Genomic DNA, 27,943 nt, shown 5'->3' with positions numbered 1-27,943 from the left:
ACACTTGCTCCTTTCGGCATCACTATTCATACCAACAATACAGCCTCTGGAGCAATTGCTGGACTTGGACAAGTTGATCCAGAGTGTTGTCATGCGAGGGTTAACTGTTCATGAGTTTGGGGAGCGGGAGGGGGGAAGCCGCTCGGGGTGTGAGACAGTGTTTTGTTTTTTGTTTTTTTGAGAGTGTCACAGAAAACAGACTTCAGCGTGAGTTGTGGCTAAACAGCAACTCTTCCTTTTGTTGGTGTTAAATAAAAGTCCTGGATTGCAGCAGCTACGTCTTTGTGGATTTACACAGCCGGACGGCACTGACTGGCAGGTATGTTGCTTTCTACCACATATAGTACTTTGGGTTTACGTGACATGTTTGTTATGCATTCACAGATTGTACGCAAATCAGATGCAAAGCAGATGTAATAAAAACGCTTTATTCGTGGCCAATCTGTATGCATTCGCTACAACATATTTTAGTTTGTGATGTGGACATGATGGGCACGCAATATATCTGTTTTACACACTGTCCCGGTCCGCTGCCAAGCTGCAAATCCCCGTCAGTTGCGGATATCAGCGGTTAACGGCAGATATACAGCGCATAGAGTGAGTATGTATTGTGTATGAATTGAGTATATATGGCGTATGTAAGGCGGATATTATCCGCATCCAGATTTTTGAGCTACTCAAAAATCCTGGCTGCGGACATGCGTGCCTCTGTGGATGATCACGGGCATGTTCGGATGACGGCCGACTCATACAAGCATGTTACACGGATATTGCAGATGTTTGGCGAATATGGGCCAATTTTGTGCACAATCCATACGCAAATCCTCCTAAACACCAGTGGGACAGGGCCCTAAAGGCGACATGTGGTCACACGTTTTCAAGTTTACATACAATTATATGCTTCACAGTTTTCAATCATTTTTATGTTTCATGCAAGGCAAATGTGCTTAAAACTTTTGCACAGTACAATACTTGCAATATGTGTTGATCTGTTTATGGAAATCTTTAAGCTTCTTTTGAGTTTTATTGCATAAATTAATTATGTGACATTGTCACATAATGCTTATGTACTACAGGTGTAAGAATCAATACAAATCTACTTAAAGATACATGGACCCTTGCATTGCTCCAGTTATACTTGTACTATGAATTGGTCAATGGCTCGATTTTAATGTTATTATATCCGCCAAGGATGTAATAAAATTGTTGGCGTTTATTTATTTGTCTCTCTGGCTTTTAGCAGGATTACGTCCAAACTATTGCACGGATTTTGATGAAATTTTCACCACAAATAGATATTAGGCCATGGAAGTCTCCATTAATGTTTGGAGGTGATCCCGGTCCAAATTCTGGATCAAGATTTCACTTTATATAGGCTTTGAATGATTACATCAAAAAACTACTTCACGGATTCTCACCAAATTTGCACAAATCTTGGATTAATCTTGTTAATCGGATGAGTTATTCTTGTTTTGCTTTTACGTCCAGATATTCAATCTCTTGTAAAATTTCAAAGTTCATCACGAGGTGATCGCAAGACTAGATCACAGAAACATGAACTTTGTGATGTAATAACTAAATCAACATGTCCAACAGTGGTCGGCAGAATAACGGATAAATGTACCCAGTTGAACTTTACTGTCAGTTCACAATTTGGTAATACGATCATGCCAGTTCAGACAGTTACGTGATGCCATTTATGCTGGCTTCTTCTGGGCTTATTGTACACATGCTGCACTTTCTGCTACTGTATGTGGTGAAGAAAAGATGAGCAGAGGCAGAGCCAATGTGCAGCACATTGGCAAAAACCTGAAGAAGATCTCTGGTTTTTCATGAAATATGTATTTCAAAGTAAGAAATGCCCCTTTCTGCTTATTCTAATTTATTATGGTAAATTAATGTCTGGGCAGCACGGTGGCTTAGTGGTTAGCACTGTTGCCTCACAGCGAGAAGGTCGTGGGTTCAATTCCTGTGGTCTTTCTGTGTGGAGTTTGTATGTTCTCCCTGTGTGTGCGTGGGTTTCCTCCGGGTACTCCGGTTTCCTCCCACATCCAAAGACATGCAGGTTAGGTGGATTGGAGTCTTTAAATTGTCCGTAGGTGTGTGTGTGGGTGTGTCTGTGCTTGTTTGTCTGTTTGTGGCCCTGCAACAGACTAGTGTCCTGTCCTGGGTGTACCCCGCCTCGCGCTCTATGACTGCTGGGATAGGCTCCAGCCCCCCGCGACCCTTAATTGGACTAAGTGGTAGAAGATGAATGAATGAAATTAATGTCTACATTAAACAGAATTGTATTAGATTTCATCCCACCACATAACACATGATAGCATGAAATCATTTGTTAACTTTTTTGGCTTTAAAAGGCTCTATAAAAATCATTTAATTACTTGATAAATTAGGTTTATCGATTTTGTTTTGCTTTTTGGGTTTGTGCATTGTTGTTTGCATGGTTGTGTTTTAAAATTTTAGTTCAGTGATTAATTTATTTACACTTTGTGTTTGTTAGCATGGGTATATGTATATATACATATGCATACTTTTTTGTTAAAGGGGTGGGCGTTTATAAGCTTTTGCTTCTGCCTACACCCTTTCGGGCACATGGGAACATTGTTAAATTGTTTTCTTTGTGAGCTTTCTATTTTTGAGTCTGTGTGTGCCGAATAAATAAATTCAATCATCACACCCTGAATGTTATTGTATCCAATATATATAAATCTATATACATATTGTTTCACAGACGAGAGATGCACACTAATATGGGCTTGAGACCAGAGGATCCTCGGTTCAAATCCCAGCCTGACTGGAAAATCACTAAGGGCCCTTGGGAAAGGTCTTTAATCCCCTATTGTGCCCGGTGTGTAGTGAGCGCCTTGTATGGCAGCACCCTGACATTGGGGTGAATGTGAGGCATTATTGTAAAGCGCTTTGAGCATCTGATGCAGATGGAAAAGCACTATATAAATGCAGTGCATTTATATGTACTCATTTTAACATTCTTTCTTCCATCAGAGGTTCACAATACAAGACTGTTTGAAACTCAGTGTCATAAACCATCAGCAGATATAGATCACCTCTTGTGGCGAAATCCATCAAATTTCTAAAACCTACATTGATTGCATAAAATACACTTAAAATCCGCTTTGGAATTTCACAGCTAAAATGTTAATGCAATCACAGCACTGCAAATGAGCATTTAATTTAATGATCATTTGTCATGCTGTAGCATTTTAAGCAAATTAACAAAAATGTCCCAAACGGTGAGACGGGCCAAAATGAGCGACAGCGACAGGATTTGGAGAAAGACGTTCAGGGCATTTCTCTGCATGGCACTGGGCTCCTGAGATGTCTGCTGCCAGCCAGCCAAGTGCTTAAGAGGTATTAGCGGCCCAGCGGGATACTGACAAAGATGGATGTGGGAGGCTGGTCAGGCTCTGCTGCCATGCGGTGAGAGCCATTATAAATACAAGCCAGCGTGGAGTCTGGGCGCAGCGGGCACACAGCAGCACAGCCATGTCTCCATTAGCCGGCACCAGGGACGGGGCACTGTGGGGGGATGCAGAGATGACCACTAGGGTAACCTCCACCTCAATACCAACACTTAAATCATAGAGCTGGCTGTTGTAGTCATTATATACAGCGATAAGCCTGTATGGTTTTATTCCAGCTCAGCGGTGGTAAATGTAATCGCACCAGGAGAATCACGTTCAGCGGTACAAAAAGTCCCACACCCTCGAGTATAAACAGTCGTGCAACAAACACATCAAGCCGATTGGAAAAGAAATAGTAGGGGACTCACATGTAAACTGGGGTGGTAAGTAAGGACGCCGTTATCGCACAGTGTGACATATTTCTTTTTCCACTCCTTGTTGAGGGATTTGCCACTTCGCTTTAGAAGGATTCCCTGCAAGAGACAAGACATCACGGTGAGTACACGCTCTTACCAGAGCAGCATGGAGGTTGATAGCCGCCATTATGGATTTTAAATACCATAACACAGTCTTATTATTTTTTACTACACATTTAAGTCAACCACATGCAGCATTTGCATTATAAACAAACATTTTTAAGTGACAATTATGAAGCAATATTGGGAAGAAAAAAAAAGCATGAATAGATAGCGTTAATTCTTAATTTAAGTTTTGTAAATGTTACTTTTTGGTTAAAGTCTGATGACTGGCAGCTTTAATTGTATTTTATTTGGAGCCTCCAAAGTTGACTGGGGTTCCTCTGGCTGAGTCCATTCAAAAAGGGAGACAATCCAATTTGCCAGACCTCCTCCCTGCATTCATACACATAACACGGTGAACTCTGGAAGACCTCTCAATCCTGGGATTAGGGAGTGTGATCTCCCCACTTCAAAGCTCACTCGGCTCTCATTCCATTTTGCTTTATCTTCCGGGGGCCTTTTAGGGCCTAAGATGGTTTCTTTATCTGTAGAGTAAATCCACTGGTAAACAATGCAGTTCCTCTGCTGGAGGTGACCAAACGCTGCTGAGTGCAAGGACCAGGAGGCTCTCGGGGTTAAATACCGAGGAGGGGCCCCGCTTAATTAGGGGATTATGCCGAGGCAATGTTTGTGCTTTTACAGCCAGGGCCTGTGTGCGTGTGTGTATATATGTGTGTGTGTGTGAGTGTGTGTGTGTGTGAGAGACCTAAAACGGGAGGGGGGGGGGGGGGGGTGAGGGGTAGTGTTTTGCTAACCAGGCCCATCCTGCAGGCTTTAATCCTGATTAACCCAACAGGAAGAGGTGACCCTCGGCGACCTGGACACCAGGCTGTTTTCCGACAATCATCCTAATCTGAATCCTGCCAACTCTGAGAGGGCGACTCCTGTCTCGTGGTTGCATGCTGGGATAGATTATTCATATCTTATCATTATACAATGATGAAAGTGAAGTAAGAAAAAAAAAGTCCCAAACTTTGTTTGTGGTGAGTCGATGGGAGTGGCCGGATGGATAAAAAGTGGTTGTATGCAAAGGCCAGGTGGAGTCCCGGGGGACTTACCCAAGGAAATTTTGAAATTCTACATGCGCTGATGTACATTCCAGCAGTCACATCCTGTCTGGCTTCTGGTCAGCAGAAAGTTAGAAGGTATATCAATAGTGATGAACATGATAATTATAATTTGAATAATATTTTTAGATTTATTCAAAAGGTATTTACATTGCAATGTCACTGAACACACATTATAGAATAGAATATCATACTAAGATGAACTGCAATAATCAGCATCAAAATCCAGTATAATGTGTATTCCTTTGAAATGGGCCATTCTACATAATGAGTACTCTAATTTTTTACTTAAAGTATACTTTGATAGTAACACTTTTGCTGTTTTACTTAAATAAAATTTTCATTGTAGAGCTTTTCCCTTTGCTTTGTCAGTCTGCTGCTGCACTCCTGACCAGATGGTGGCAGTAATGCATCAACTTTGACAACCATAAAGTTAGAAGAAGAGTATGACACTAATGGCATGCTAAGGCAACAATGATAACATCTATCGTACATTGGTAATGATAAAAACGCTTGGACAAATGGATAGCTGCAATTATACTGTTAGGTTTGTTAATGCTGCTTCAAACAATATTCTCGTAAAGACTTGACGCTGACTGCAGAAGTTACAAGATCACTTATCTTAGCTGACATGATGCAATGACACTGAGGTTTTCAAACTTGCCCAAAACTCCATGGCAGAACACAAACCTCCTGATATTAGGTAGGGGAGACATTTGTTCAAAAGACACAAAACAGACAGTACATTCTCAAACAGATTTCCCACCAAATCGGCTGAATTTCATGCCAGGGTCATCAGCCATGCGGTCAAATGAGCCAAACAAAATTACAAAAATGGCCGTGGCCATATCTGAAGCAAAAAGAAAGAATTGCTTGCATATCATATGAAATTTGGCGTCATTTTTTACGGGTAAAAAAACAATTCATAAATGTAGGACTACCTTATATTTTCCGGAAAATTGTATCAGTTTGCCCAAAAACTGGGCATCCATCTTCTGGCGTTAACTAGAACTATTAAGACTGCTAATTAGGACACACTTTACCACATGAAAAACATGCAATTTGTTTACAACATTTAATCAAATATAAAAGTTAATTTCTTGACAAAAACTGTAGATAATTATTTCCAGTTACTGACATACAGTGCATCTGAAAAGTATTCAGAGTGCTTCATCTTTTCCATATTTTGTTACATTACAGCCTTATTCCAAAATGGAGTAAATTCATTTTTTCCCCCTCAAGATTCTACTCACAACATCCCATAATGATAAAACAAAAACACTTTTTTTTTGACAATTTATAAACTAAGAAATCACGTGTACATTAAGTATTCACAGCCTTTGCTTAATACTGTGTTGATGCACCTTTGGTAGCAATTACAGGCTCAAGTCTTCTTGAATATGATGCTATACTCTTGGGGCAGTTGGGAAGTTTTGCCCATTCCTCTTTGCAACACCTCTCAAGCTCCATCAGGTTGGATGGGGAGCATCGGTGTACAGCTATTTCTGATCTTTGCAGAGATGTTCAATCAGATTCAGGTCTGGGCTCTGGCTGGGTCACTCAAGGACATTCACAGAGTTGTCCTGAAGCCACTCCTTTGATATCTTGGCTGTGTGCTTAGGGTCATCGTCCTGCTGAAAGATGAACAGTCGTTCTGGTCTGAGGTCAAGACTGCTCTGGAGCAGGTTTTCATCCAGGATGTCTCTGTACATTGCTGTATTCATCTTTCCTTCAATCCTGACTAGTCTCCCAGTTCCTGCCACTGAAAAACATCCCCATAACATGCTGCTGCTACCACCATGGTTCACTGTAGGGATGGTGCCTGGTTTCTTGCAAACATGATGCCTGGCATTCAGGCCAAAGAGTTCAATCTTCGTCTCATCAGACCAGAGAATTTAGGTTCTCATGGTCAGAGTCCTTCAGGTGCAGGCTGCCATGTACCTTTCACTAAGGAGTGGCTTCTGTCTGGCCACTCTACCATACAAGCCTGATTAGTGGATTGTTGCAGAGATGATTGTCCTTCTGGAAGGTTTTCCTCTCTCCACAGAGGAATGCAGAAGTTCTGACAGAGTCACCATTGGGTTCTTGGTCACCTCCCTGACCATGAACCAAGAATCTTCTCCTTCAATTGCTCAGTTTAGATGGGCAGCCAGCTCCAGGAAGAGTGCTGGTGGATCTGAACTTTTACCATTTACGGATAATGGAGACCACTGTGCTCATTGGGACCTTCAAAGCAGCAGAAATGTTTCTGTGCCCTTCCCTAGAGTTGTGCGTCAAGACAATCCTGTCTCAGAGGTTTACAGACTGTGGGACTTGTGAGATCAGCTGAATTTACACCAGGTGGACTCCAATTAAACTGTAGAAACATCTCAAGGATTATCAGTGAAAACAGGATGCACCTGAGTTCAAGTTTGAGCATCACGGCAAAGGCTGCAAATGCTGTGAATACTTATACACATGTGATTTTAGTTTTTTTTTTTTTTTTTTTTGTTAGTAATAAATTTGCAAACAGGGGTGGTGGCCAAGTGGTTAAAGCGCATTGGCTTCAGTGCAAAAGGTTCCGGGTTCAAATCCCACCCTTGCCACATTTCTCCATGTAATGTGGAGTTGCGTCAGGAAGGGCATCCGGTGTAAAACCTGTGCCAATTCAACATGCAGATCCACCTTGGATTTGCTGTGGCGACCCCGAGTGCAAAACAAGGGAGCAGCCGAAGGGACTTACTATTAATAAATTTGCAAAAATCTAAAACTTTTTTCAAATTGTCATTATGTCATTTTACCTAGAATTTAGGTAAAAAAAAAGATTTTCTTCCAATTTGTAATAAGACTGTAACATGCGCTGTAAGTACTTTCTGGATGCACTGTATCTGATGATATTTCAGGAAAAATGTGGTGTCCTTCAATCGATAAAAAGCTGACTATCCAAATGCTTCACCATTCAGTCAACAACACAACAGTAAACACTTTTAAATGACTCTCTAATCAAACAAAGTAAATGATCCAATCACAAGGCCTCTGGCAACTTTATAATACATGTTTTACAAGCAAATATGTCGCTTATCTTGTGCTCTTAGTGAAGCATACATAAATCTATACACGCAATCAGTGCGGTGCTTCGTATAATTATCAGTGCTGTGAAGCAGATCAATAAAGATACAAAGACAATAATGCAAAAATCTTTAGGCTAGTTTTTCAATTGCTCTATTCCAGCATTTGCATTATTAAAGCTCTAATCATAAAGCATGCCACTTTCAGTAAGTGGAAGTTTGACAACTTATCTGTGATCATTAACCATAATTGTTCCATCGTTTTGGATGAGCGGTGCGCTCTTAATTCAAGAGTTTGATGCACAAAAAGGACACGCGTAAGGAATCTTTGGGCGTCCCGCAGTGCTGGTCGCATGGCACAAAGAGATGACTGCGCTTAGTCTGTGTGATATCAGGAAACAGGCCGGATGTCGGACGTGCTCATCGTGTCCACACAATCGTCATATCGACACAGAGGAGATAGTGTCGCTGGCTTCTATTGTGGGCGCAGTGGCGGAAAAGCTGCACCCCGTCACCATGGCTGACTGATAGCCCGGCGCTTTGTGGCAGGCCACGGAGAGGGAGTGTGTGTGTGTGTGTGTGTGTTGGGGGTTTGGGGTGTAAGAGGGGAGCGCGTTAGGGCAAGAATGTACTCAGTGTCACAGAGCTGCTGGCGGCTCCTCAGCAGTCAGCGCATTGTTGTCCTCACTCAGTATTTTCATAGATGTGACGGGGTGGGAGCACAGGGGGAGTGCATTGTGTAATTTGGGCCAGAGGGGTGGAAGTGTGGGGTAGGGTTGGGTGGGAGGGGGAGAGTTGAGAGAAGTGGTAATTAAACTCACATTGACACTTTGATCTCCTTGATTGTGCATTTGACAAGCTTTGGTGATCAGCCTGACTCTCTTCAACCAAACCTCCCTAAAAACAAAAAAATCCTTTTGGGGATAGAGGGATGGCTGGTATGATACTCAGGTGAAACCCGCCCCTGGACTTTATAAGGAAGACCACTCCTGAAATGTATACTAAGAGAATAGGAGGGTTTACAGTAAAGACGGCCTCTAATCTTGTGCAAACAATCCTGCTCTCCTGCACTGATCAGCGTTACCTTCTAAAGAATGGAATTGCACTAATCTCCAAAGAGCATTAGTGAAGAAAGTTTCAGAATGTCTCAAAAGGTTACGTTGGAAAGTACTTGTATTTTTGCAGAATTAATAAAACTATTTTTTTTTTTTTTTTTTTTTTGCAGGCTGGAATATAAGGCATTACAATTTTGGCCAGATATGCAAACATGGATGGGGCTAAGAATTTTTAAAATATTTTAACAATGACTAATAATAATAACAACAACAACACTTAACATTGCAGTCGGGCGTATTTCCAAATTGTTAAAAAAAGAGGATGAGACAAGCATAGAATACATGTTAATTTTGTGGAAAATCCATGCTAGGTAGTAATTTGATTTGGGGCCTCAACTGGAAGAGAACGCAAGTTGTTTTGTCTGTTTCACTGTGTTGCACAAATAAATAATAATGTGATAATAATGACTCAAATGTAAATATAATTCACAAACACACTTATTTTATTATTCATGACACGACTGTATCTATTATACTGATCTGACATCGCAGACAGATATCTGTTAAACTGTGGGTGCCTCCGAGCAATATTTGCTGATTGAGTGAGCGGTCTTGAATGTGTTGCTCTGCCATTAATTCAGTTGCACCGAAGCCTTGACAAGTCTATTCAAAAGGGAGTAAGGCCTGGCTCAACATTTTCTAAAGGGATATTAGCAGCCACCGTTCACAGGTACAGGAGGATAATACAAGGGTGCTGCACAAATCTGAAAGCCCTCAGTTGTAATTACAAACCAATGGCACATTTGCTACAACTGTCCCACTCAAAAAAATGGTAAAAAAGTGAAAAGTATAACAGCACAAAAATTCTAATCATTTTGAACCGTACAAAAATTTTAAATTGGCCACTGTGTCTTTTGTATTTATTTTATTTTTTGCATCAAACTTCAGCTTAAGCTTTTTTTTTGTCAAAGAAAAACGTTTTTTAAAAAAAGTAAAAAGCTGACTAATGTGTGGAGGTATTAATTTAAATATTCTGTTGATCCCAACAGTGGAGAAAAGGATGAGAATAAAATTTCAGGAAAATATATTGTACGTTGTACACATGAAGTACTGCGCAAAAGTTTTAGACACAACAATTGCTTTTTTTGTTTCCCCTGCATTAGGAGAGCAACAGAAAATTACATTTCAATTTTCATTTCATCTTAAAATAATAATAAAAATATACCTTATTTTGTTGCATGTGTCCTCAGTCATAAAATGATTGTACAAATCTAATTACAAGCAACTAAATTTTTTTTATATCATTAAAAGAAACTGTATTTTTATTATTTTATTTTTATTCAGCAGTGTTTTGTTTTGTTTTTCTTTAAAGAGTTTTTGACATGTCAACTTTTGCACAATGGTACACATTAATTACTGTAATTAATATTACAGGTACAAATTTTGATTAAAATGGGAGCCAATAATTAAATTATATGAATCAACAAAACAAAACTAGTCATTATCATTTTTCATCAATTCTGTAGGTAAATATACCTGATTTTTATTAGGTTAAATTTGCCATTTGTGACTTTTAAGAACTGCAACTGAAATAATCTGACATTTGTGTGATATTCAGGAAATTTCTTTCATTTATTTATTTATTTTTGACATCACCCTTCCTTCTGACAGGTTGTACTGCTTGATGACGTAATTCGTTATGTTATACTGCGTTGCCACCTCGTGGTTAAAGTAGGGCATGACTTTGCCCAACACCAAATAAACAGCCTGTGGCCCAAAGCAGTGATGACATTTCAAAAGACAAAAAAATCTGAGCACTTAAAAGGAACAATGCATGAAAAGACAAAAACCTTCCATACTTACCCATGAAAGTATGACAGTGTAGGGAAAAGAGGAGAAGAAATGCTTACCTGTTTGATAGGTATGGCCCTTCCACTGCCTATGCTGTCTGTTTTACTGTCAACGCTCTTTGCTTGTTCACTGGCTTTCCGTGACTGCAAGAAAACGAGAAAGTCAGTCAGCAACTGAAGCGACACGCTGACGGAAAAGCAGACAGGGAGCCGTGTGTGTGGGTGGGAGACTGCGTGGGTGCATGCGTGCGTGTGTGAGTGAGTGAGAGAGAGAGAGAGAGAGAGAGAGATTGGAGAGGTTTGGGTGTAGGTGTCTGCGGTATTGTGGGCGACGCTGCAAAATAAAATTCTCAAAAGAAGCTCGAAAGTAACAGACAAGCAAACCAGCAGAACAAACAGCAGTAACATCGACGTGCAAGTAAATAAAAAAAGGCCAAATCAAGACCACACCGGACACAGAGGACCATCTCAACACACAGGAGACCAAAGACGACCACACATCGAGTCATGACTCAGTCCTGAAACCCTTTGGCAGATGCGTTCCTCTGTTTGAGAGCCACAACGGACTCCAAGCGGACCGAACCGTTACACCCAGGGCTGCTTCACCTGAGCCTTTTGCAAAGTTGCATTGATAATCACTTTTGCAGCACAAAAAGCTTATAAGAGGTTTTTTTTTTTTAAAAAAGAGACAGAGTAAAGGGGAAGAAAAATGGTTATTTCACAGTAGATGCAATTTCCCCTCCATTTCACACCTGCAAAACTGACATTTCAAAATCTCATCAAAAAGGGTTAGGAAGACTGGGGATTAAAACACGTTAAAAATGCATGAACATTTTAAGCTTGTGGTAGAGGAGGAGGAGGAGGAGGGGAGAAAATAAGGTCAGACAAGAAGCATCATTCTTGCAGGGAAATAAATCATTAAAAGAAATAACGTTCCCACCCCAAAACAAAAAGAGATGAGGTACAAGAAGGGACAGACAGGAATGGTCTCACTCAGAACATGAGAGATGTCCAGTCACCGATGGAGAAAGAGGTAGAGTCTGAGTTCAATTAAACCCACTCTGGTTTATATTTTTCAAACATTTTATTTTCATTATTATTATTATTTCTTTTTTTTAATGATGACTTGTTTAGCTTCTATACAGACACCATACAAAGCAAGTCACAAATTCACTTCAAAATATTCAACAGATTGAGCCAAACATTGCAGTTCCCACAAAATAGAGGATGGACAATAAAGGCATTATTTCATATATTCCTTATATGTATGTACTTCTTTTTTTTTTAAATAGTGTACCATTGTAAATAAAATACAATACAAGATATACAGCAGACTATATGCTCGTTGATCCGTTCATGATAGAAAAGCGATTATGTAATAGTTCATAATCTCTGTACCAAACTCAGAATAAATTTAAATAAAGAAATGAACTGAAATAACTGAATGCAGGGAAAAGGAAAAAAATGGGAAGGAAAAAAGAAAAAGAGGAGAAAACATTAAGTTTAATTACATTCATACAAGTCAGTGCAACCCCAGTTTCATTTGTTGGCAGCTTTCATTTTTGTCACACCCTGAAACGCTAAACTAATTTTTTATGAAGGCCTTCATAAAACTACTCAAATACATTAAACCTTAAGTACCTCGAATATAACACGCATATACCACTTTTTTTTCTGAATTGCATTCAATACTGTTTGGACAATAAGAAAGAATTAAAACAACTTAAATAACTGTATGAGAAGGGGAACAAAACATGGCACCTCTAAGTCCTTGAGTCCTCATTTATGGCAAAAAGGCAGTGTGATGTGACAAAAGGTCCTCTGGGTGGCTGGATAACAGTTCCAAGAGTGACTTGACTGCACAGCGCTCTTTTTTTTAATTTTTTTTAAGGGCTGTTGAAATGAGGGGTGCAGGAGTGGGCGGGGCATTTCCAGCAGAGTCCCTACAGTCTGTCTCACATGGTGAAATTCGACAGTCTAGTTTTTGAATGTACACAGAAACACCCACATGGATTTGGACTTTAGGACGCGTGACACGCAAAGTCCTATGATTTCCATGTTGGGCAAGTTCTGGGCAATACCCTGAATGCCACGCAGCACCGAGGGCAACGCAGCAACAAGCAGTAAGTCCTCAATCAATAATCTCCTCTCTATCAGGACTGGCAAAGCAGGGGGACTCTTTTTTTTTCTTTTTTTATTAACCATCATGCTCTTCTAATTCGGAAGGAGTTGGAAAGCCCTTTTTGTTGAAGAAAGGTTGGAAACAGAAGCACAAATCTGCAAATATTGGAAAAACAGTGTTAAATGTTACATATTATTCGTTGTTGTATTTGTTTTTTCCACACGTGGAGAACTACTAATGACGTACTTGAACTGTAACATGGGGAAAAATGCCAAACAGTAATAAATGGGTTTAACAAAACTGGAATGACGATGCCATATAAAAAAGTAGATGGATTTTCATCTAAATAATGTGCTTTTCGACACAAAAAAGGACAAAGACATCATGGCACAGATTACAAAACACATTTGACAAGTTATCGACCAACCATGGAAGCACTCGGAAAGAATAACGTGTACTGTGCTGACACCTAGTGGCTAATGATGGGTATAGATGGTGATTTGTTGTGAGGGTGGTAAAAAGGAATCTGATTTATTGTTCAATTTCATTCACTTTTTAAATAAACTGCTCATTACTGAGATTAATTCACCTGTTAGGTCACTAATCAAAGGAAATTTCTTTTAAACTATACAGCTGATTTGTGTCAAGTCAGAATAAAAGGGGCCAAAAGTAATAAATCTACAAATATTTAACTGAAAAAAGCTGCACATTCCTTGGATTTTGCAAAACTATTTAAGAGTCCCAATGCAAGAGCCATGACTGCGACAAATATTTCTTTGATATCTGATTACAGTCAGATGAGAAATATTTCTTTAAGCCTTTTTCCATCCATCTCAACTGACGAAAGAACTCTGTAAAATGAGCCCGACTGGTATTTTAAAGTAATCTGTAATAAGTTCATTGACTGATGTCCTTAAGGCAGAGCTGCTTTCATTTCGTACTTCTCCTTAAGCTCCCAAACACATCAGAAAAAAGAGAAATGAGTCACATGAGATTGGTGAGGAAACATGCTTTTTTTGTTTTTTGTTTTTTTTTTATTTGAATGGCAACCTGCGTTGACGAGCAGGACAAACAGTTTATATTTAAAATGGACAAAAGCTTGGAAAGGGAAATCCTCGATTCTGACAGGCTGATGAGATATTTTTCTCTTTCTGGTGGTTGGTGAAAATGGCAAAACATTGAGATTGTTTCTTCCTCTCCTTCGCCCACCGCGCTCTTCAAGTGTCACTGAAGAAGTGTCGACATTGCACTGTTAACTTTCCATCATCCTCCTCCTTCTTCTCCTCCGACTTTACTCCCTCCCTCTTCCCACCCTCCAATCGCTGCTCCTCAGAAGGTCATGAGCTGAAACTCCCGCTCGGCTTGCCACTCTGGCACCCACACTGGGTAGGTGGCATGCTTCGGCATCTCCATGACGCGGACGGGGAGAGGATCATTTCTCTGGTGGACATGGTTACTCACTACCTAGCGGGGGGGAAGGGAGACAACAAGGGGGAGCTAGCACACAGCCTGTACTGCTCGGACGCCACAAGCCTGTGGCTCCCACAGCAGCTGGGGTAAGAAGGAGGGGAGGCGGTAAGATAGGTAGATTGAGAGAGAGATTGGAGGAACAAGAAGGGGTCAAGAAGGATACAGCTGACATGTGAGAAGATGGGAGCAAGAGAGAAAGGGTGATGCTGCAGAGGGCAACAGAAGAACAAGAAGGTATGAGTTTGAGATGAAGCGATGCCTTAGAGGTGGGGATGTTCCAGGAAAGAGTTAGGAAATGTTTAACGTCACATAGCCAGATCTCTGCCTCATAAAACTCACAGACCTCTGGGGGGGACACGTCATTAAAAGTAGAGGAAAACTAAAATAAACTTTTTTTTAAAATTGCCAATGCCCATTTTATGCATATCAAATTTTCCCAAATATAAGTTGCACCAGAGTATAAGTTGTACTGGTTAAAAAACTTCCTCTTGAAGACAACCAAAAAAAAAATCTCTATATATTTAGGTCATGCAAGAGTATAAACTGCACCATATTCTGTATGTGGAACTCACTTTTAAACACAGTGTTTCCCTGTGGGCAAGTTTAACAATAGACAGAAAATCAAAGTTGCACATGTACACAACACAGCATGTACTGTTACTTAATTATAAGGTCTTTTAAATTCTAAAAATAAACAAGATGGTAAAAAAGATGCGCTGGATGGATGTTATGTGATGCAGTTTGGAAAAAAAAAAAAAAAAAAAAAAAAATCAGATGAAACAGACAGAGAAGTGAATAGTGGATTTATGCAGGAAGCTCTCATCTTGTGGCGTGCCCCATAAGGACTTTTAAATTCCAAGAATAAATATGCGGTGGACAACATATTGAATGTTACTGATGTAGTTGAACAGAAACAGCCGGCCCACAGTGTTGGAAACACTACAATAAAAACGTGAGTCCATTTGATTTTGTTTTTTATCTGCTTAAATTTGGGATTTTTGTGCATTGTTGTAGTGCATTTTTAATATTGTCATTTATTTTGTTTGTTTTGTTTAGTTGTTTATAAGTTATTCTTACTACTTCTACAACTACTACTACGACTACTACTACCTCCCAAATAAATAAATAAATAAATAAATAAATAATGTAGCTTATAATTCAGAAAATACAGTATATGCATTCAAATCTACCAGCACCTAGTCCAGATCAATTAAAACACTTTCAGCAGGTCTTATAAAGATGTGCTGTACTTAAACACCCTATTTGGGAATGTGTTTAAGGCATTTGTATGGCTTTCTCAAAAAATGAAATGATATGCACTCCACACTTCAACTGATATTTTCACCACTTGTTGGGAAATCTTTATATATATATATATATATATATATACACATCCCATCATGCAGCACTAATTTTTTAGAATGTCATTTTAGGATATACCCAACGTTTCCACAAGTACATTGTGCTGGAATAGATATTAAGAAAAATATTCACTAGAGGGCACTGCAGGCTATGTTGAACCATCTTGTTTTGGTAACATCAAATATGGCAACAGTCCACAAAGTCATAATAATAATATTCCTACTGCAAAAGAAATAAAGATGGTGGCAGCCTGTTTAACCATTAAATACTTCAAGGGTATGCATGCATTTATATACATATATACATACGTATATACGTATATACATATATACGTATATACGTATATACGTATATACGTGTATACGTATATACATATATACGTGTATACGTATATACGTGTATACGTATATACATATATATACGTATATATACACATATATATATACGTATATATACATATATATACGTATATATACATATATATATATATATACATATATATATACATATATATACATATATATATGAATAACTCTCTTGTCTGTATCCACAAGCTTTCAGAAAACAGAAATACGGACAAAATGAACAAAGAGTGGGGACAGAAGGCTCTTTCCATATTGGTATTTGACATTGAGTGTAAATGAGCCTTTACCCTTCAATCCAAGTTTAAATAATAAAATATGTTTTAAAGTAATGGAGCAAACTTACAATCTCAAGCACCTAACCTACCTCCTTTTTTAATAAACACTTGTAAAACTGTATCTTTGGAAGTTCTAAGTATCTATATCTCTACCCTCTCCCGCTCTTTTACCCAATACCTCTCTCAATGCTGCAAGGTCGCCAACCCACCAGGAGTTGTCAACTTTGATCCACTTTGCCTTCATCTTCACTAGACAGACATTTCTGTCCTCTCTCTGATGATCATTACTCATGTAAAACTAGGATTTCCTCTTTAGTACAAAAACCCCCCACCATACCACTACCTCCTAAATGTGTATTGTAAGAGCACCTTACTGTGACTATACCTTGCCTCTAACCATCGAGTCTGGTCGAGTTTCTGCAGATCTCCGAGTTTGATGAGACGGAGATCTGGATACGCAAGATTTGGAACAGGTTAGCAGCAAGGAAGGCTGGTGTAGGAGGGAAGAGAGAGGAGGAAAGGGGGTGCAGGCTGGGTAGAAGAGGACAGAGGCTACAAGTAAAAGACAAGCTTAGGACATCTAAAGAAATTAGAGTGGTTAGTGCACACATATAGTACTGGTTAGCGCAAAGGGTAAATACAACAGGACATGGGATCAAGAGCAGGCAGGCAGGGGTTGGGATATTTACTTCAACCTCTTTTGAAATGTGGTAGTGGGTCTTAGTTGTCTAGATCCTATTTGTGCCAGAATGCCGTATGTTCTACAGTAAAGGGGTGTAGAATGGAACGTGGGGTGCTGGGTGGAGCTATCTAGGCACACACAGAGATGGTTAGTGGCTGCGCTAAAGTAAAGCAGTTTGAGGTGGGGTGTTGGATGGCGAAAGCTTGCACTATTAGCAGCGTGTAAAGAAGACATAGCCTTGGCTCAGACTTTTTTAGTTTAGCTTGGCCGGGGGTTGGTGAAGTGGCATTGGCGGGTTTCGGCTGTCTCTCCCCAAAAGGGAGGTCACTGCAAAGAAAGGATCTATCAAGAAATAAGAGGGGTGGGGAAAGGGAGGTCAAGTTTGTTATGTGCGAGACGAGAAACGTATGACATCCAATTAGAAAAGAAAAGGACATGACAGCTGACAGATTTAATCCACAGTGTATCTTTGAGGATCAGTCGATTGTTTTTGGGATCTAATGTAACTTTAAAATACGTTTTTCTCCTTTGCCCGCTGTGCTGTGTAAACAAAAGGCTTTCTTTGCCTGCGTTGGAGGCAGGAGGGGTGGGTTTGATGCGTTTCGGGCTACCTGTCTCCCTCTGGTGGACAAAGTGCACTTTGGCGTCATGCCTCCTAGTAGTGTGAGTGGGTGTTGCTTTGCATCAGCTGTCGCATACTTACTGTGAAAATGTTGGAGCGGCGCTTTGACTGCTTGCGGATTGGCGTGGGCGTGTTGGAGGCGGCGATGGTCTCAATGCGCATCTCCCGCTGGCTTATGCTGGGGGTGGAGGGAACAGAGGAGGAGTAGTCGCTGAATGCACCCCCGCCATTGGCTGCCTGGGGAGAGGAGATTAAGAGGAATCGACAGAAGAAAGGAAGGGAAGAAAAGCAAGGGATGGACAAATGAAGAAAAAATATAAATCATTTTATGTCGGACAAAATCGATAACAATGAGGGACAATCAGCTCGGTTTCTCACATGGTAGCAATAACCTGAGCAACTGGGGAGGCAACACAACTGCGAATATGAAGTTCTTATTGAGATTAAAGGAAATACCTGATTAATGTGAACAGAAGGCAGCGATGCAGCGGGGACTGACGAGTGGCTGGGGGAGTTGGGAAGCGATTTGCACGGACCGATAGACAGCTGTTGCTTTTTCCTCATGGCCACGACTTTCTGGGCAACTGAAAGAAAGTTAGCCGAGGAAACATCAAGAGACTCAAATCATTTCAGAAGCGTTAGTTTATGTGTGTCTGAGCAAATTTCCACAAATCAAGCCGTGACTCCACAAATGCTCCCAAAGGGGTTGGTTTTAGCAGTAATCAAGATCATTGGTGTGAAAGGTCCAAATGTCATTTTGTTTGTTTGTGTGTTCCCTGACACCTCCCAAATCCTTTCTCAGACTTCCACAAAACTATATTTCATGTTGATGATGGGCAACCCCAGAATTGCCTTTAAAATGTTTGTATTGGGGCAGCATGGTGGATTAGTGACCTTCTTGCAAGAAGGTCATGAGATCGCACCTAATCTGCAAGGACATGTAGATTAGGTGGATTGGAAACTTTAAATTATCCGTAGGTGTGCATGCAAGTGTGAATGTGTTTGTCTATATGTGACCCTGCGACAGACTGGCGTCCTGTCCAGGGTGTACCCCGCCTCATGCCCTGTGACTACTGGGATAGGCTCACCTCCGCCCCTGCCTGTAACCCTTAAATGGAGTAAGTGGTTGGAGATGAGTAAGTGGGTTTGTATGGGCAAAGATCAAGGTCATTGGTGTCGTTGGTCAAAACTATGATTTTTCACTCCGATTTGTGAAAATATGGCACACATATGGAGGTGGGTTCTAGAATTCCCCAAGTGAGGTCAAATGTGTCAGTCAATTTGGAGTCAAGATCATGTCTGCCTGTCTGTTTGTTGGCCTGCTCCCCCTAGGTCGTTTTGTAACCAACCTGAGAATGTTGATGAAGGTTTACCATGAAACTGCCCTTAAAGAACTCATTCAGCAAAGGTCAAGGTCACGGAATTTGTTTTTCAACTAGATTTGCACCAAATGGTGCACATACTTACGTGGTTTGCAGAACTGGCCTGGCAAGGTTATCCAGACAACAATTATTTGGGTGAAAGTCAAGTTAATTGGCGTCATATGTCAGATTGCCTCAGCCCAGGTACTATTACCTAGTGTTCATAAACACAGTCACATTTCCCTTGGTACAACTTCGACCACAGCACAGAGAGTAACGACGAGACAAGAAACCTGATTGATGCAGTGCATTATCACAAAAGTGACAAAACAAGCAGCTGCAAGCCAAAGAGTGAGAGGTGAAATCTGGCAGGTTTATGTCTCCTTATGTTCTTTTTGGAGGTACACTGTCTGTCTTCTCTGGTCATTGCAGTGAAAAGGTCTGAGGTATTGAATGAAAATGTCAACAGCTCCAAGGCAACATTCACAATGGTTCGTTTCTACAATTTGGAAATCTACTTGCCGTACGGAACAGTCTTTCTGACTTAAAGGTCATTTCTCTCGTGGCCATGTAATATGTGGTGTGATTCAGTGTTAACGAGCAGCACCGCGGTGGGCCACCTTCCAAAACCAACTGAGAGACCATTAATGTTTTTATGAGTAAAACTATATCACAAAGTGTGTGTGTCTTTGATACCGTGGTCACTCCAGCAGTACTTCAGAGTGAACATACTCTCTATTTTCAGGCATGTAAAAATAATATCCTTCAAATAAAAGTTTGTTTTGTATAGCTTTTTTGATTTAAAATAATTGTTTAATAAAGTACTCAAAAAAAGTCTGTAAACACATTTTATCCCGCCCCCTCAATGAAAAACACATGAGGAGCAAACGAAGAGTTTTGAACTAAACAGCCATTTTTTTTTACTGAACCTCCACCCTCATGTTCATCAGCATTCATGGATGGTGATTGGTCTGTACACACCGCACATGTAGTATTTCTAGTTCAATGACTGCGAAGCAAGTACTATAGTGACTCACTATGAGCTACGGAGTGCTGGAGTGGCCAGAAAGAGCGAAATATATTTGTATGCATGTATGACTCGAGGCCACCTTTTCTACATTGACTGCATGATACAGTTTGTTCTTATTTTTAACAGAGTATGTTCCCAACTTTTGATACATTTATTCTGATTATTCCATAATGAATATTAAACTTTGTGCCCATATTTTTACTGCTAAGGATATCCTGTATCATAACAACTACACTACCTAAGCATTTCAGATGGATAAAAAAGTCTGTTGGAGGACACAGACCCTAACACTAGTAAGAAATCTACAAGGTATAAATTTTGGCAAAAATGAAGGTTTAATTGGGACTGTTGATTAAAAATAAAAATAAATAATTATGTCTTGAATTCAGACTGCAGAGGGATATAAGGATAGGTGTTTTAAAGTGCTGGAATGAATGAGTCAAACGTTGGTATTGTCAAAATTATCAACTTTACTTGATTACGTATCTCGTGTGTATGAATTAATCAAAGCAGGGGAAATTTACAGAGTATATGTCGCACCAGAGTATAAGTTGCACCTGTCAAAAAATTCCTCTTGAAGGGGGGGAAAACAAACAAACAGGCAAGTCGCACTGAAGTATAAGTCGCACCTGTCAAAAAATGCCTTTTGAAGAGGGTGAAACAATAAACAAACATGCAAGTCGCACTGGAGTATAAGATGTACCTGTCAAAAATGCCTCTTGAAGAGGGTGAAACAACAAACCAACATGCAAGTCGCACTGGAGTATAAGTTGCACCTGTCAAAAAACGCCTCTTGAAGAGGGTGAAACAATAAACAAACATGCAAGTCACACTGGAGTATAAATTGCACCCGTCAAAAAACGCCTCTTGAAGAGGGTGAAAAAACAAACAAGCATGCAAGTAGCATTGGAGTATAAGTTGCACCTGTCAAAAAAAACGCCTCTTGAAGAGGGCGAAACAACAAACCAACATGCAAGTCGCACTAGAGTATAAGATGCACCTGTCAAAAATGCCTCTTGAAGAGGGTGAAAATACAAATAAGCATGCACGTAGCACTGGAGTGTAAGTTGCAACCTTTTGGGCTAATTTTTGTGTACTGTTGTACTTTTGTTGTTGACATTTATTCTTTAATTACTGGATTACTGGATGCTTTTATCTGCGACAGACTGGTGTCCTGTCCAGGGTGTACCCCACCTCACACCCTATGGCTGCTGGGATAGGCTCCAGCCCCCCGTGACCCTTAATTGGAGTAAAGAGGTATAGAAAATGGATGAATGGATGGTTTTAGGATTGTTTTTTATTTTTTTGTTGTTATTATTTGTTTATTTATATGGGGCTTTTTCCAGGAATCAAAGCACTAATTATTATTAGTATTCTTAAGGAACAACACATAATTTTTCAGTATATAAGTAACACCATAAGTCACAGACCTCCAAAGTAGTTTTAAAAAATTGTGGCTTATACTCCAGATAACACGGTAATTAAAACAACAATGATCTGTTGCACAAATTAATAAAAACATGCACATGGCTTGTACATCATGTGCACGCAATAACATTTCCAGCTTTCAATGGACTAAAAAGTCAACAGCATATGTTACAGAATGTTGTGGAAAAGTGGCAATCTGTACACACATGAAAAATATTGACATGGGATAGATGGGGTTCTGGCGCTTGAATAGTGCTGCTACGCTCTGCATGTTAGTGTTAGCATCATCAAGGTGAAGAAATGTGGTAGGACTTTAATTACAACTGAATGTGCGGCAAAACCGACATAAAACTGAAGTAGAAAGACAGTCACGGACACAGCTAAGAAACACGTCATCGAGATCCCGCTGGGAAGAATTTCATTGAAAATATCAGCATATTTCATATGAAGGTTTTGCTGGATATTTGCTGGACAGGGATTACAACACTCATACAGGTCTCCTGTGTCGGTTTAAGTTGTCTTAAAATGTGTCAGTTGTGACACATTTATCACAGCTTTATTCAACTCTGTATATGTATTTTTTGTAGCTAGAAGCCAGAAATTCCAGGCTCTCAGTTTCCATCAAATGCAGCGTCGACTTCAAACTTGGCACATGTGCTTCTTCCTTTAAGATATCTCTCAGAGTGAAGCCACTATAACTGCCACTGACCCCCCCCCCCCCCCCCCCCAAAAAAAACTAATTATTTACCAGCAATAGAATTAGCTGTAATTTTCTCATACTACAGAAGTAAAGGTACTGCATTTCTACACAAAGTAGATTTTTTCAAATGCACTTCCATTTCAATTGCAATGAAAAATCAAAGCGACTACACCTTTAATCACAAAACATAATCAGCAGGTTGAGGTGATGCAACAAACAATCAGTAGTTTGTTTTCACATTCCAGTCGGGTAATACTGGAAGCGACATGCTGCAAGGCAGCTTACACAACACCTCCCGAGAAAATATCTCCACTTCAGAGGGAAGTCATCATCAAACGTGATTCATGTCATTTGTTTTTGCTGCCACAGTCACAGCTCTACAGTTGCACGTTAGCCAAATGAGACTATTGTGGCCATCTGAACACGCTGATTTGTCGTGCAGTTGCAGCAACCTGTTATTTAATTCTGAGCACACGAGTGAGACGCTGGTTGGAGTGAGACAGAGGCAGGAAAGTGATGTTCACAGCTGCGTGACGCGAATTAGCACTGAGGGAAAGAGAGATGATTTGAAGTCGCACTGACAGCTGGGACCATAACGCCCGGCTGCCTGCTGCAGCGCGGCAAGGGAGCGAAGCAGACAGGAGTGATACACGGCTTGTTTTCAGACGCCGATCGCTTCCTTCAGCTCTTTTAATTATTTTAAATTGGGCTTCAGGAAGCAATTAAAGCAAAAATAGGAGGGGAGACAAGGAGCCTGTGTAGCAACAGTGAAATGCACAATGAACGATGTGTTACATATTCAGATGTTTTGTGATTTGATGACAGGCTTTCAAAGGAACTGCAGCCTGAGGGAATAATATGCTGAAGCAGGCGGGTTTTTAAATGACAGTTTCACAAGTTCAGGAGAAAACTCAAAAGAGTTTCCAGAGATTTTACTTTTTAAGAACCAAAGAACTATTTCACCAAATGAACATGAACATTCTTCATGCACTTGCATAAAGAATGTCCAGGGTGTACCCCACCTCATGCCCTATGACTGCTGGGATAGGTTCCAGCCCCCCGTGACCCTTAATTGGTGTAAGTGGGTATAGAAAATAGATGGATGGATGCTGTGTTATTAAGTGATCAGGTTCATGTTCTCTACCGTTTAAAAAGAAAAACATATGTCAATTACACATTTATGCTGGTACACCTCTACAGGATGTTCAAAGACAGCCAAATGTACACAGGCAGTCATGCATTTTGCAGCAATGAGTCACACGTGACATAAATTAGCCTGAAGATTTAATTGCTTAAAAAAAGATCCAATCCAAACAAAAAAAAATTGGTGCCAATTCATTCACGACAGAAAACAAAGCAGTTTAAGGTGATTTCATGTTTGTAAGAGAGCATGACTGATTACTTACTCGCTCACTCACTCATCTTCAACCGCTTACTCCAATTAAGGGCACATGACTGATTAGATGGTCAAAAATTAAATGGCTCGACTGATACCGATTATAATACTCAAATGGAAAACAAGGTGTGTATTTCCGGGGGGGTCATTGACTGTGTATATCCTGGGCAAACCCTCCGTGACGTTACCCATAGGGTTTCTGAAAAGTAGGTTTGAAGTTCAAATGTGGCGGATCTTTAGTACTTTGCTAAAGGGGTGGATCATGGGCAAGACCAATGTTAGCTAGACAGCAGGAATGAAGACCATATTCACCCCCATCTCATAGTTACCAAACAAGCTAAGGCTAACATGCTAATCTGGGTTCAGTGTTTGCAGACTGACTAATGGTTTTCATAATGGATGGCTTGAGTGCAGGTAGTAAAACCTATGACCAGTACACTACCTCAATAACCATGACACAGTCCATGGAGTTAATGCTAATAAGCTATTGTATCTGCTAATCAGAGCTAATGGTGCTAACGGACAAATTAAATAAGACTAAAAATTCCGTCAACAGAACTACTTGAGCACTGACATCTGAGATGGTCTGTTAGTCCAATTAAGCAGCAAGCCAAATTGTCTCAAATATTTGGAATAAAATGCTCAAAAAGAACAAAGTCAAGTCCACTGGTAGCAGCTAACTGGTGGCTGCCTTGACACCAGGAGCCACAACACCAATTATTCATAAATTTATGGCTTAACGTACCTTAAAGTGATGCATTATATAAACACATACACACACAGAGCTATCTTGAATGGAGAGACTAGCTACAGAGACCAAAACATTTTTTGTACCAAGCTGGAAACATCTATTACTGCTGTAAAGTTGGGCATTTAACATGGACCTCTATGGGGAGTTGCACGCTTTTGAAACCAGTCTTAAGTGGCATTTCAAGGAACTGCAAATTTTGGCAGTTCCAGGTTTGGTTCATTTTTTTAGCACTCGAGGTTGTGGTTTGTTCATAATGTAGCACATCAAGGGTACTTGCTTGTTTGTGAGAACGTACTGATTAAAGTGATCACATTACACTTCTTGGTCAGGTTAGACCTTACCCATGTGAAGCATCTTGCGGCAACTTTGTTGTGATTTGGTGCTATAAAAACAAATTGAGCTGAATTTTTTTTGAGCAACCTAGTATATATTGGCTTTTTCCAAGGATCCCCTCTCACCGTCCTGGAAGACTCTCTCCACATTCAGTCCATAAGTGGAGCAGGTCTCGTAGTATGTGCAGCGCTTCAGGTCATTTGATAACTTTCTGGCCCGTGAGTCATCAATCACTCTGGGGTTGGCGGCACTGATTGCATCTAAGAGGGTAAGTTGAAAAAAATAAATAAAAATGTGTCACACATTTCATCTAATCTGATTTACAAGGGTACAGATTTCACAGCGTAAGGACAGTCTAGTCCCACAAATAGATGAGATGATACTTTGATCAAGCTTAAGATTGGACATCGGAGAAAACACCTTGTGTTCCGACGAGGACCATCGGGACCTCGGCTGTGTTCCTGTAGCTCGACAGGCGTAAGAAGTAATTGTAGACTGTCTGGAAGCTGATCTCATCCTCCAGGCTGAAGACAAAAACCACCGCATCCACCCAGGCGGCAAACTGAGGACAAAGCAGAGGAGGTGTGTTAAAGCACTGCAAACTGTCTCATCACTGCACAAGGACACTTACACAAGAGTGCTGTCTGCAGAAGAACAACTTCTTCCACACTGATGAACCAACAAAGCAAGATGACTGACATTCTGACTCACAGAGACCAGAGTTTCATTTTAACATTTGCTCTCATAAGACCCACTGAAATAAACAAGGCGAAAGCTAGTGTTTGCCTGAAGTTCTAAATTCAGACAGTAGGGGGCAGTGCAGCAACAGCTATGGTGTATAGATTTTTTTTTTCATTTTGTGAAGTTGCCAGTACCAGGTGGAACGTCAGTGATCAAATACCTGCCCTGAATCCTTATCGGTGTTCTGTATTCCCACTATGATCATGGTCTGACAGTTTGCATTTGCTGCATCACATATTTTAGTCATCTTACGATCAAATGACACATGGAGGTTTCCCTCGGGTGTAAGAAACCAATCCTAATCACCATCCATTGTAGGCACGAGGCGCAGGCAAACCCACAGCAGTACTATAACTGGCCTCTTCTTTCAGATTTCACATCTCGCCCCACCTTCGTAGGGAGTGAATGACAAATCAAGCCCCCCCAAGCCACAACTCTGTTCAACCTCCTGTGAGTGGGAACATAATGGAGGCCTTTAATTATGCCACTAATTACATAGGCAGCTGACAACTGAGCTGAACTCATTTCTATTCCCTAATCTCACGGCGCATAACACATAAATCTGAGTTTTGCAGGGCCACCTGTCATCAGCCGCTCATAAAATCCACAGCAAATTAACACAGATCTGAAACATAACCTGAAATGTAAAAGCATGCATGCAAACATCAGCAGTTATTGTTTGCTTATTTGTATGTTTTTTTTTCTCCCCAACAACATTAATGTATTCAGATTATTCCTGCAGGCAAAATGTGCATTATTGTGTAACCACACTGGAGGATGCTTTCTGTGTCACTCAGCTTCGGAATGCACAGATATGTGCAAATACGATACAACAGATTGTTAATATGAAACCAACTGCTGGAGATAAAATGAAATAGTCCTTTAAAACATGGCCTAAATCTGCAAAAAAGGACAAAGGCAGCATTATTCTTTATCTGATGAACTACTGCAAGAAATGCCACACCTCGTCACACAAGAGATCTGTCCTGAAGCCCCGGTAGTGTTTGCCCAATTGGTACTATAGAGAGTAGGGCTGCTGGATTACGGGCACTACTGAAATCATGATTATTTAACACAATTTCTCACTGATTTTTGAACTATCCTGCATTTACTGACCTTTTTTTTAAAAAACAAAAAAACAAAAACAAAAAAAACTTGCCTTTTAACAGGAGATTTTCTTTACTGTAAACAGAACTGCATTTTTAAAATGTAACTGAAGTGAAAAACAAATGAAAAATAAAATGAGAAGTCCCGGCCAACCCATAAAGGGGTAAAAGGGGCGGAGCATGCGTAAGATCCAAACACGCCCCCATGTTGTAGATACCAACAAAAGCTAAGGCTAACAGGTAGAGGTGGGCGATACTGGGAATTTTGTTTTTGACAAACACTGTACGTGGCAACAAAATACTTTATTATCACAATCAACATTTTTGTTACAAAAAAATATCACTCAACACAACTTAAAACAAAATCTCCTGAGGTAGAGGGGCTGACAAACCACAATACAAGGGTGCGCTGCTCCGTGTTGTGTGACACAGCGCAGCGCTGCTCTTACAGACAGAGAGTAGACTTTGATGAATCTGCATGCGCAGCAGTCGGTGCGTGCGGGAGAGAAAAAAGCTTGAGTATCGATCTTTTTACACGAGGATCGTTCAATATCAATGCCAGCATTGGTATTGATATTATCGATATTAGGATCGATCCGCCCACCTCTACTAACAGGCTAACTTTGGCTCAGCGGTTTGATGAACACATTTTTGTGGACTGGATGGTGGTTTTCATAACAGGTAGCTTGGGTGTGGTTATTAAAAATTATATAACGGCTGAATACATCCTTGTCATTTGATTGGTGGTTTGTATGTCACGTGACAATAATTATTCGTACACTACACCATAAGCCCTCTGGAGGCATCTGCAATATTCGCTGAGACGTTTCTAGCTAAGTAGAATCGCTGTTGGATGAAGAGCTTAACAAATTTCTGTCGCAAATTTTTACTGGACTGAGAAAAGGAGACAGCAGTCTGTACATGGAAAAGTCAATGCACGGATCAGCCCGGTTCTCATCAGGATTTTTTCATAGCATAGATGGAACTTAGCGGAGCATAGCCGTATGACGAGTGTTGCAGGTGTGAGTATTGTAGGAGGGTCTGGGGCAGAGGTGGGACGAAGTCACCAGCAAGTCACTCTTAAGTCATGAATCGGCAAGTCTCAAATCAAGTTTCAAGTCATAATGTCCACCAATTGTTTGCAAGCTGACATGAGACTTGCAGACTGACGACTTGAGAATTTACAGTGACTTTATCCCACCTGTGGTCCAGGGGCATCCCCCTAGAAAATGAAATA

The 27,943-nt window shown here is 40.4% G+C and overlaps 1 protein-coding gene across 1 annotated transcript in view; it reads right to left on the bottom strand.

Moving 5' to 3' along the window:
- The window catches only part of agap3 (ArfGAP with GTPase domain, ankyrin repeat and PH domain 3), a 213,041-nt gene that overhangs the window by 144,875 nt on the left and 40,223 nt on the right, over positions 1-27,943 (bottom strand). Inside the window, exons 5-10 of the mRNA XM_034183336.1 lie at positions 25,280-25,421; positions 24,985-25,119; positions 18,317-18,444; positions 17,942-18,097; positions 11,023-11,106; positions 3,794-3,898 (exon numbers count right to left, since the gene is read on the bottom strand). Of these exons, the coding sequence (XP_034039227.1) occupies positions 3,794-3,898; positions 11,023-11,106; positions 17,942-18,097; positions 18,317-18,444; positions 24,985-25,119; positions 25,280-25,421 (750 nt within the window). The remainder of the gene's footprint in view (positions 1-3,793; positions 3,899-11,022; positions 11,107-17,941; positions 18,098-18,316; positions 18,445-24,984; positions 25,120-25,279; positions 25,422-27,943) is intronic.

This window comes from Thalassophryne amazonica, chromosome 12, assembly GCF_902500255.1.
Source record: "Thalassophryne amazonica chromosome 12, fThaAma1.1, whole genome shotgun sequence".
Taxonomy (NCBI): Eukaryota; Metazoa; Chordata; class Actinopteri; order Batrachoidiformes; family Batrachoididae; genus Thalassophryne; species Thalassophryne amazonica.
Note: the sequence above shows the minus strand (reverse complement) of the source record. Positions and strands in the feature narration are given on the sequence as shown.